The sequence below is a fragment of the Macrosteles quadrilineatus genome, unplaced genomic scaffold, assembly GCF_028750875.1.
Source record: "Macrosteles quadrilineatus isolate MER2022 unplaced genomic scaffold, UCM_ALF_1.0 Scaffold_8__2_contigs__length_117827958, whole genome shotgun sequence".
In the NCBI taxonomy this organism is placed as follows: Eukaryota; Metazoa; Arthropoda; class Insecta; order Hemiptera; family Cicadellidae; genus Macrosteles; species Macrosteles quadrilineatus.
Genome location: NW_026542601.1, coordinates 72,375,918 through 72,388,003, shown reverse-complemented (window position 1 = coordinate 72,388,003; position 12,086 = coordinate 72,375,918). Strand labels below are relative to the sequence as shown.

Sequence of the window (12,086 nt, the reverse complement as noted above, 5' to 3'; positions counted from 1 at the left end):
CTTTTTTGAGTCTGGAGTGTTAATTAAAACCTTTTTTATAATGGACTTATTCATAAGGATTCTTAGAGTATTTTTTACAGTTCACTCTCAGGTATTGTATTTTATGAAATAAAGTATTTTTCAAATAAACTATCCACTTTGTTTTCTAAAACCCTTCCATTTATTTTATTTTTAAATATTTTTTTCGGGAAGGACTTTCTTAATACCTAAACATATTTCACATTTTGTTGTTAAGACTAAACCAAAATGCTAGTTTTAATGTCTATTGTATATTATAGAAATTGTAAATACCAAAAGTGGCTCAAGCAGTTGTCATATTATTGTTTACCAATTAAAATAAATCTCTGAACTAGACTTTCAATACTGGTAAAAAAAAAACAAAATACATTCCTCATATATTTTTGTTGTTGTTATACACAGCTTAAGTGCAAACTAGTGTACATGTTGCTCGAATTCGAGCAATTGCAAAGTATTACAGAAGTTATTTCAAAACGAATAACAGTCATATTTGCAATGAGTTTTAGAGAGTCAACTCAAAGATTACCGGTGTGTAACTCATGGAAATACTCAGGATGTATGTAACAGTTCAATGTAATCAACATTTCCTGTAAATATTTTATCATTTTTCATAAGCTGATATTGTTTTTTAGTGTTTTCTACAAACATTTCCTGACTCATATCCGCATAAGGTTGTCCATGTTTATCTTTGTTATTATTAAAACTTTTTTGTTGTTAAATTTTAATAGTTTAGTAATAAACAAATGCATTGTAAAAATTTTATCAAAATATGTTAGGCATAAACAAGCAAGCTACAACAGTTTACTTATTCTCTATAAGAATAACATCAAAATTTTAAAATTCGAATATTTTGGAATTTTCTCCGTAACCATTGGGCGCATAATAACGCTTCAATATACTAAATTATTTGTTTTTTTTTTACTCTACAAAATAGTTTGGAAAGAAATTGCTAAATTTTATGTTTTTTAAATCAAAAATAGGAAAAACCAATTTTTACCCCATAAAACCCCCGTTCCCGTAGTCCGATCATGCTGCTTCCTGAACTCGTTCGAATAAATGTAGGTTTACACGTTTATACCCGATTGGATAATTTTTTTTTCCTTTTTTTTTCGTATCTACGTCAGTGGTATTTTTGTAATGATGTCAAACACTTTTAAGGGAAAGCGGTCCAAACCCATTAAAGTTTTGTGGATGTTCCGGGGACTGAACCCGTCCCTCCCGCACCGAAGTCCGAGACGCTAACCATTAGGCTAGCAACACACCCAACTCGATCTTTGTTCGAGCTATCGTGCTAACGGACACATATAGATATATACATATATATATGAATTTGAACGAATGGTGTTTTTCTCTAGGGACCTCAAAACGAAAAAGTAAATCCGTCCCGGGTCCAGGTCTTACCATGAGTACTACGGTAATAGCTTTTTCCCTATATGGTAAATTCGCTAAAAGTATGACTTAATCCTTTTACCTTCTAAATTTTTGGTATTGATAGGGATAAATAACTGAAACCTGTTTACAAACTTTATTACAGACTTTCAACATTTCTGTTTTGTTTCCACAATTAATCGTACTGATGTTTGATAATCAGAGCCAAAACCCCTGTTGCCACCCCACTGAAATGGAGGTCACATTTCCTGTGCGGACGTTCCCTGGAAAATAATATCAGAACTGAAGAGTCTGTGTAAAAAAGTACAATGATAAGTAACAGTTTTAAACTTCCCGAGTCTCAAAATACTTAAATAATTTAACTACCTATTAAATATTACAAATCAGTACACTTTGTAATAGATAAAATTATCCATCGCTGCAAACTGTTACTGCCTGTACACCGGAGTTTACAACACATATCTTTGAAAACCTACGACAATCCAAAGAACACTATTTTTTTGATTAAATCAATTTGACACAGCTTTTAGACTACTAATTGTAATGTTATAAAAAAACTGTGTATTGATAATGAGTAATACCTCTCTCTCTACCTTATCTTACACAGAAATATTAAACATTTCATCCAACTAAATACTGCTGTTTTTGTTATATAGTTGTGTCACAAGCTCCACAAACCAAATGATACACTGATATTTGAAATAGGCCACTCCCACAAGCTCTGAATATGAATTTGTTAGTTGCTCACTTGACCTGGGACCGAACCCTTGGTCTATGGTGCTGTGCCCTGGCTGGGGATAGGGAGATAATGCCTTAAGTCCATTTGACCACTGATCATACCCACCCAATTGATCAAAACCAGTAAACCCAATGCTGATGTAGAATTGTAGCTCTCAGTTTGCTGGACAAATATCAGATAAAATTGTCAACAGTTTTATTTGACTTATGCCGACTTAAATAATTGAAAGTGAAGATTTTGTTATGTTACTTTTGTTTTGATGTACACTACAGGGCTTGTATGATTAAGGATCCTATGTTAACCAATGGAAAAGTTGAATGAATTACCTGTGTGTGTATTTGGTGAAGCAACCTTTCACGTGTTGAAGAGAAGTGATCATTTTCATATTGTCACCCATGAACTCAGTGAATCCCAAAATACCACAGACAACGGCTGAGATGGACAAAGGAAGTTAGTAGAATAAATAATACTGTATAATAAATTGGGTGGTACTTTATCGACATAAATAAAAAAATTAAAAACTTGGGTGCAAGGTGTGCCAGAGTAATTATCTTGTTTAAAGGTTGTGTTTGAAAGAAATCAGATATAAAAGTATAAAGAATCATGTACCCAAAAAATCTTGGTCGTTAGGTAGGGCAACTAATTATATGAATTTCTAAATAGTCTGGATCTCAATTTTAAATATATTAAATAATGCTTTATCATTATACGTGAAGCTTACTAAGTTCCAGAATATGCATTTAAGTACACAGTTTGAACTAGTGATAGTAATTAAGCAAATGTTTGTTTTTAGTTTACTGTTAGGAAAGTTAGTGCTAGCAAAATTAATGTCCTCTTACAAGTACCAAAATATTATTGCTATCATCAAAGCTTGCCAAAATTCTAAGATTTATTTTCCTCAAGGTATGTTGAATGCTAGGTTTCATATCATCCTAATGATCACATACAGGAAATACCAATACAAATTGTTGATGCAAAAATAAAAGTTTTGCAAGGTTAGAGAAGTCTAAAGGTTTAAACTTTAAAATCCACTTTTTTACATTTCAAGTTTTTACTTCTTAACAATTGTTTTGCAAAGTTAGAATTTGATAAATAAATAATGCATCTAGCTTGATTCTCCCATAACAAAAGACCTAGTTTGTTTGTAGTGTTACTCATCAATTTGTGTTTGAATAGATGTTTTAACAGCTATAAACTAATTTTAATTATTAATATCAAGAAATTGATAGCTCTTAAGAGTATTTTTGTAGATGCTGATAACAGATTCACAAAATTTAGTCTAGAATAATTTAAAAAAACCAAGTATGCTTACTTTGCTCAAAGTACAAATCCCTGAATTCAGGGGGCAAGTTTTTTTCTTCCAGGTTGTGGTGTTCTTGAAAAGTCATGCTACACTTATGTTTCAAGATCTGCTCAGTAACTGTAGAATTAACCAGTTTAGTTGTGCATTTCTGTAAACAGAAATAAACTAAATTAAACTAATTAATAAGCAAGTATGGAAACTACTAAAGAAGGATATGTATGGAGAATTCAACATTATCAGGAATGGAGAGACCTGTTCAAGGAACCTGATATAATCGCAGAGGCTAAAAGCAGGAGGCTCCGCTGGATGGGCCACATCATTAGAAGAGAGAAAACCAGCACATTATATCAAATATGGAAAAGTGATCCACTGGGGAGAAGACCAGGAGGGAGACCGAAGAAACACTGGACGGATGAAGTAAAGAAGGATATTTCCAGGAAGCCAATGAAGATACCGTAAGATACAGGACGACGTGGAGGCAGTGTGTTGGTGAGGCCACTTGGGGACAAATGGCCATGGGAGTAAGTAAGTAATTAATAGGGAGGTAAAAAAGCTAGGGGTTAGGGGGTTAAAAAGAGCTATATCATGAAGACTAGAAAATTGTTAATTTAAAACAAACTGTTTTGGTTGACTTCCCTGTCAAGGTACTGAGTCCCATGACCCATTTTACTTTGTTTAAATAATCAACATGTTATCTCACCATCTAATTATTTTTCATGTAAATAAATAACACATATTTATAAAAACTTCTAATCTGTTAACTGACCTGGTTGAATATGATCCAGTACAGAACTTGATGAGTTATTAGATAATTTGTGGCATTATCTGACAATTCAGCAATGACACATCTAAAAACATCAGTGACAATTATACAATGTTATATCATTGACTGAAAGGTTATACCAATGAAACAAGCCCTTTGAGAAGCAAAGCAAAATGCTTATGGAGAATAGTCAAACTGGAATTTTTCTGCCGAAATGAGCACGGCGGCCACGCTACTCTATATCTCTCTCTAAGCAGATTCTTTGTCTCATTTAGTCAGCTGACTTGGCCACGTGCTCGCAATAGTCTACCTTTAGCGGCCGTCGTGGGAACTATCCGAAATTCGGAAATTCAAATATTCCCAGACTGAATTTTTAACAAAGGCATTGCGTTTCTTATAGGTTTTGTATTCATTGGTTATACTCAAAGATAATAACCAATGCGATATTATTAACAGCTGGAAAAATTCACATGCTGATAGTAATTTAATCTAGTGTAATAGAGTCATTACCAGACTAGACTTCCTTAATTTACACTTATTCTTAAACTAATTGTGGTTGCTGATGACAAGATTTATTTTAGTCTGTTCAGATTAGGTAAACTGCAATGGGACTTGCCTAATACCTGACTAGTAAACTTGCTTAGTGTAAGACTATGTGAGCTTTAAGCAAATTACCTAAACATAATTGATTGACTGTATGTATTTTTTTGTTATTGGGACATTACAATGTACTTGAGTACCTGGGTGGTGAGAGACATAGAGTGAGGAGAAGACTGATGCACTCATCAGAGAGTTGTGGATTGAGTGCAAGATCTTGTTTGGCCAAGTGTAGAGATGGAGATGGAGGAGGACTAAGCTGACATCCAGGACAAGTGCTCACATTCCAAAGCTTTGAGTCGAGTGCTAACGTCACTGGATCATGATTAATATATATTTTTCACCTTTACCCTTATTCTACTATTTTATGCCAGTATTTAATAATTCAATTATCCTGCTTATCTGTACCAAGTTCATTTTTTATGGGTACAACTTAAATAATAATAAGTTTATTCATTGTTTTTCGTATTTGTTTTTATATCTAGAAACAAGCTGTGTGCCCGTTCTACGCATGGAGATCTTGTAGTCAGTTGGAACCTTCTTATATTCAGAACAGCAGTTGGTTTGCATATTTCCAGATATTCTGGCAAAACTATTTTAGGACATACTAACCTATGAGGCATAGCCCTAAGGTAGCCCTATAATTGAAAGTTCCCTTCTACACTGGTTAAAAGTAGTTAAAATACTACCTCAACCTCACCATTGAACACTTCATTCGGGTTGACATTTTCATTAACAAATGTGCACTCGTCTTTTCCGTTCAGTGAAATACTGAGAAATAAGGACATTAAAGCGTTACCAACAGACATATACACAAAAATACAGAATTTAATTAGGGAATTTGTTATGCTTTAACCGTAGAAAAGTACATATAAAATTAGTATTTGAAATCTACAAATCTTTGTTATTGTCATCAAATTTTATTATAACAATTTATATTTGCTTAACCCGAAGATGACCCGAAATGGTGTCAAAATGACGGCATACTCAGGTCCGCTTTTATAAGCAGGCAGACTGGGCATATGCCCAGCAGGCACCCTCCACGACCGCTCGCCTGCACTAGGAAAAAAGGGGGGCGCTGCTTTTGGGTTTGCCCAGGGCTCCACTGACCCTTATTGCGGCCCTGGTAATGAAGTACTAAAGACGATTTAGATTGGTAATTAACAATACACAGGCCACGAACTATTGATACATAAAAAATGTAAAGCGTAAACAATTCATGATGGTTTGCCCAACAAAAGTTTTACTTAAATGTGTTATCATTTCATAGCATAAACAAACATTTTGGAATCCAGACAGAAAACCCAAAACTTGGAGTTAGACAGCAATTAAATTTAATACGATTGTTCCTACGTAAAAATGATTCTTGCTGCTACCACCAAGGAAAAGAACAAGAACTGAAAACCAAAGTTTAAAGCTAAGAACTAATAGTACATCCAACCAATTAAATGCGTTAACCAAGCCCCGAGGTTATTGATCCCCCTTGGTTCTGGATTTTCTTACTAAAAGTTATCGGAAATCAAAGTTATTTCCCATTAATTGCATTATTGAACAACTTTTAATGTAAACATATATCAGTGACAGTTTGAAAAACAACCTTATCCAAACAACGGTTGGTTATTTAATAGAGGACGTATTATCATAAAAATCACTCAAGGTTGGGTTTATGGACGTTTGTAATTTTATTTCATAAGTGTAGTTCCAAGGCCATGTATTCTAGGGAAAAGTACCGGTATCATTGATATCGGTACTTTTCGGCGGGTAGTAGAAACCGAAAGTGACACATTGGAAAAGCGAGTTTAGTATCATCCGTAAACCTCTATTACAATCACTCACTGCAGTTGTGATTTTTTTACTTTAGACTTTACACAAGCGCAATTGAAGCGCCGTCAATGAGTGGAAACCTTGTTTGTAAGCTATTGGCGATGATGATTTAAAAAATGTAAGTTTCCCAGCCCTAAAACACTGATTCAAGGTATTTTTCCCGGTTATCAAAACTCAAGAACAATTTGATACACAAAGAATCTCCGGTTCCTGACCTGGATGATGCCTAGTTATTTAATTTAATTTACTGTTGCACATTATTGCACTTGCGATTAATTAAATGCATTATGTAAGTAAAAAACGTTTTTGATCTCACTTGGTTTGGATTTGCTTCAAAACGTGATAGGAAATGGTTGTGGTATTTGTAAACAACATTTATGTAAAGATATCAGTGACAACTAGAAAAAATAATCTTGATCCAAACAGCTGTTCGTTATTTCATAGATGACGTATGTGATAAACATTGGGAGAAAACTTGATGAAAATCGCACAAAACTGGGTTTTTGTCCGTCATTTTATTTACAAAGTAGTGAGGTCATATCTTAATGGCTAAAGACACTCTTGCCAATACATTAAAATTATTTGAATCTTGATAGGTACTCCCCTTTTTCAGGAGATGGCTGAGTAAAAATACCTTCTGGGCTATGACAGATAGACAGACAGAAATTGATATAAGACTTATTTTGGCTCCTTAGTAAAAATAACCAAAAAATATATCATTCTGAGCAATTTACAGACAAAACTCTAAATATTGTTAAAAGTAAATCTAAACACATTTATTTTACTTACATGGTTCCTTGTTATCTTTTGCTCTGTCGATTAAATTCTCACATTTCTTACATAAAGCTTCAACTGTTGGCTGAATATGTTGTAAATGTTTTTCATGAACATGTTTCTCTAAAATCTCAAGTTGTGCTGAAATTCATATACGTACTTGGTTGGACTTTTTAATATAGTGTCAAATAAATTGAAAAATATTTTTACAACTAGGTATAAGTGTAAATATATGTTTTAAGTGTTATTAGACTAGACATATTGGTTATTTACTTTCCGTGAATTTAATAACACGTACAATGCTGGTGAAGAAATTATTTAATAATTTTTGGGCTAGCCTCTGAAAAGCTGGTTAAGTTTTTGCTTTAAATTTTGAATACAAATTTACCTATGACCGTCCAGTAGAAACTTACAACTAGCCTATTATTTTTAAAGATTTAAACATCTTGACAGCGTTAAAAACAATTATTAAAGGCTAAATAAGAAACCACTTATTAGAAATTTAATTACTAAATCATTCTTCTCCATTTAAACTTTTTCAAACCAAAGAAATTCAATAACAAAATTACCTTTTGCAATTGATACTCCGAGGATAAAATTCAAATCGGTAATTCCTTTTCTGATTCCAAAATCAAGAACTGCATCGAGATTGTTCAACAGATTTGAATAAGCAGAGCTTATGCTGAAAATAAGAAAAAATACTTTTAAATGCATAGCTTGAATCAGATTCAATAAACACTAAGGAACAATCACTGTAAAGAACAGTTGTCGAATGAAATTCAACATCAGTACTGGAGGGGTGGTGATGAAGAGGGATTAGGCTTATCAAGAAAAATCACCAGCATTGACTTTGTTTACCACGGAAAGATAGCCTCAGGAATTTAAAGATCTGCTTTAATTTTTCATTTAGATTGTCTAAGGATAATCATTTTGCTTGGGGCAAACAAATTAGATTTTTATAAAAAGCATACTGGACAGTTCTGTAAAGTAGTAGTTTTATAATTGGGTATTGTTAATATGATTACTTAAATATAACTGTATGAATGATTACAGATTGATGAATGAATGGATATATGGGACTGAGATTATATTTTTACATTATAAATCAATAATGCTTGTTAAGCTATAGAGGAACTCCGTTTACAAAATGTAGGTCGTTTGCGGGGAAGTTCCCCCTCTACTTTTTTTACTTTCTCCCGGTATGCTGTACTATATAGTTATGGAGAAAGTATTGTTTTCAAAATTTTCGAGTTTGAGTTTTGAGTTGATGTATCCGTTTTGGGTCCCCCTGAACCCAAAAAGTGGTTTTCAAAGTGATTTTTGTCCGTGTGAGTAAAATGTGTGTGTGCAGATTTTTTGTTGTATGCCGATCTGTCCCCGGAAAAATACCGCGGACTTAACTTCAAAATCCGAGAATCTTTTAGCCCTTGTAGTGGCACTTATGGCTTTCAGACAAGCTTTCGTAATGTCCGAGATTTGGTGCCCACCAGTAAATGGCTGCTGACTTGCGTGGCATATATGTGGTCATAGACTGATACAATCAGTTCCATCGTATACATTATACCAATGTCTTGGCGTCAGCACAGGTGCAGCAGAATTCTCCAACACTCCCCAAAAGATTACCTCGGGGGAACTTTCTCTGCATCCAGCTATCGGCAAAATAGTATCTCAGGGACTTGATGATCGATTATGGTGCCCATCAAGTGGCTATATAAAACACTATTTGAGTGAAAATTTAAAAACGTACGTTTTCATGTCCCTCGCCTTTTACTTCGTAGATACTGGATTTGTAGTTTATTATTATTTGTTTTAATATTTTTTGGGACGGGGGCAACATGTTACACACATTTATTTGGTTTTTAAAAAGTTTCTAGGTATTTTTTTCGTATTTTAAAAGTCTCGAAATTCACGACCATGACGCGTCCCTAGGCTACATTTTCCAACTTTCACGCTGTTTTTAGACTAATTATTCATGCCGAAATATATAAAGCCATATTTTTATGTCATCAGTGGTTATTAAACTTACAAAAAAGGAGCATATTATAATTTTATTGTCATTGGAAACTGACTACCATGACAAAATAAGTCTGTCCCTCGATTTGGCGTCACGACCATTTGGGAAAAATTTTCGGAGCACGACAGTGGCAAGCCTGGCGTCGATGGAGTCAGTTGGTTTTAGAGACTAGTTCGGGGTGTACGTCAGGATTGTAGTGCCGGTCGTTTCGAGTTGAAAGGAGGAATTACAAGATTAATAAAGGAAAGATTGTGTTTTTTGTAATTTTGGTGTGTCCATGACCGTACGTAGTCATTCGATGAAGTAGACATGGTGTTAATTTTTGTTTATAAGATACAGTATTTCAATTGCTAGATTAACCAAGAAGTCCACTTTGTATCCTCGAACATAAGGTGCAGGGCTACCGCCAGAACAGAGCCAAATAACACGTAATTTCACGACCAAAGTTTCACGACCATCGCGGATTTTTTCACGACCAATCCAGCCTTATGGATTATAGTATGTTTGGTCGTGACAATAACTTTAATGTAATTGTAATTTGAACAGTTTAGTTCAATTGAAACACTTATTTTTATTATAACTAACAGTATAATTGAAGGATTGTTTAGAAAGATTTAGATTATTTCAGAAAATTCACGACCGTACCGCTTGTCCCTGACCATCACGTTTATGATTCCTATCATAAAAATTTCAAAAACTAAAATATCGTCATATTTTAATGTTTTATACACAAAAGAAGCACACCTCTATACAAACATAACGATTTTTCGGGTCTCAGGTAAGTTTTTTCGGAGTTATACAAACTTAAAAAGATTTTATTGGCTTTTTTCAATTTTTTGAGTTTTTTTATTTTTTTCTAGAAAGACCAAATATACTAAAAGCTCAGTGACCTTTTTATTGTATAATGGTCATAAAAGTAAATTAGTTTACAGCAAAACATAGTTATAAAAATAATATTAACTATTTTTAATATTCATTAATCGTCTGTTATGGTCGTGACAGGATTTTGTGTTTTTCCACTAAAGATGCTCTTTAAAAAAAAAAAAAAATACCAAAGATATTGCGTTACCATGGACATTTTATGAAACTTCAAATGTTAATGAAATAAAAATAATAATACAAGTTTTGAAAAAAGGGGAAAAAAATTTGCAAAGTGCTTTTCCTGAAAACGTACGTTTTTAAATTTTCACTCATTTACAGATGTCCACTCTCCTTGTGTTCTTTGATGACTTTCCAGTTAGAGATCCCCCACTAAATTCCGTGATGCCCACACCGGGTGCCAGAAAATAGGTGTTTGGCACCCATTCAGGACAACGAGTTGGCCCTGGCTGTAAAGTTTAGGATTTTACCAATGAATTTGTAGAGGACATTCCCCACTAGACAGCGCTAGCGTTAAAATCACCAGTGGCAGTGATGACGTTGTTGCCAGTAACATTTTTCTATAGGCAGACAATCTTCGAAATTCCCTAACGGGCTTGTTGCGGTTAAGGTAGACACTGAGAAAACGTGATGTCTCTAGACCTGACCCAAACGAAGCTACAGCCGTGTCCGTGAGCCCGCACTGGTGATTCTATGCTGTTTCACACCTCGCCCAACAAGTGGCAGCGTTCTCAGAATCTGGGAACCAAAAACGTGGTTCACTGTGAAGGGTCTGATCACTGATCAGAAGAGCTTCTGTGCCGATTTCCTGAGCCAACAGATCTAAAGGTAGATTATCATAGAGAAATCCCACTTTTAAGGTCGAGTCCGGCCTTGAAAGTGCTGCATCGCCCAGTCCCGGTAATTTTGTGGTCCAATGAGGTGACATGTTGGCCTTTCTCTGTGTAAAAGGAACTGCTGTGCTGAGCAGTTTTTCCAATTGTGGCACAAACCGATGCACTGAAAACAATTCTTGGCTCGGTCAAGTTCCCTACAGTTTTGGGAGGAGTGATCAAACCCAAGGCATCGAATCGAATTGAAAGCATACATAGCAAGACCATTACTCTTCATCGGAGCCTACGATTGACCCGCCCATTCTCGGTTGTGTGCTAGGAGGATTAAACATTAAGGAGAGGACACGCTGTAGTTTCGTTGAAGCCAGCGGACTGGGGAGGGGGGGAGGTAGCACTACTCTCCCGCCCCCCTCTCATACTGCGTTGTATGAGTTACTAGAAGATTTGGTAACAGAAATATCAATTAACTATTTAAAAATTAGACTTCATCATGCTACGAAAATTAAAAAGTTAAATTCTAACCGTAATATTAGGAACCTATTAAGAGGAAAGTCATATTTATGAACCAATAGTACGTTCAAAGGTGAGTAATTTACACAAGATGACTTATTTTTTTGGAATTCTTTGTCCTTGTTTTTATTTTTTGCCATACTTGTATTGTGTATTATTTATAATACTCTAACCAGAGCGCGGGACTCCGGATCATGGGGTCCCGGGTTCAAATCCCGCCATATCAAGAATGGATTTTACTGTTCATAAATTAAAACTCAAATCATGAGTAGTACTGTATGTGTAATTTGAACATTTTCTTAAATAGAAATAAAATAAGTTTTAATCCTTTAAAAGAATGATAAACACACTTTGGCTGTCAGAAGACGCAATGATTGTTGAACATTTACACTTTTTACTGGAAGTTTCTTTGGGCAAACAGATCAAATATAGTTCAATATGAT

General features: G+C 34.5%; 1 protein-coding gene across 1 annotated transcript; it reads right to left on the bottom strand.

Annotated features, from left to right (window-relative positions):
* Positions 1-1,557: 1,557 nt before the first annotated feature.
* LOC129000469 (uncharacterized) lies at positions 1,558-11,228 on the bottom strand. Its single transcript, XM_054427432.1, has 8 exons — positions 11,008-11,228; positions 7,977-8,089; positions 7,423-7,548; positions 4,953-5,124; positions 4,216-4,297; positions 3,459-3,597; positions 2,473-2,578; positions 1,558-1,670 (listed from the first exon to the last, which is right to left on the bottom strand). The coding sequence occupies exons 1-8, from the start codon at positions 11,226-11,228 to the stop codon at positions 1,583-1,585; spliced, it is 1,047 nt and encodes a 348-aa protein (XP_054283407.1). The 3' UTR covers positions 1,558-1,582.
* Between the last annotated feature and the right edge of the window lie 858 nt (positions 11,229-12,086).

Coding starts and splice junctions, on each gene's coding strand:
- LOC129000469 (XM_054427432.1), bottom strand. CDS start 11,228: ATGTCACCTCATTGGACCACAAAATTACCGGGACTGGGCGATGCAGCA. Junction 7,549..7,976: donor CGGAGTATCAATTGCAAAAG/GTAATTTTGTTA, acceptor TATGAATTTCAG/CACAACTTGAGATTTTAGAG. Junction 2,579..3,458: donor GGATTTGTACTTTGAGCAAA/GTAAGCATACTT, acceptor TGTCCATCTCAG/CCGTTGTCTGTGGTATTTTG.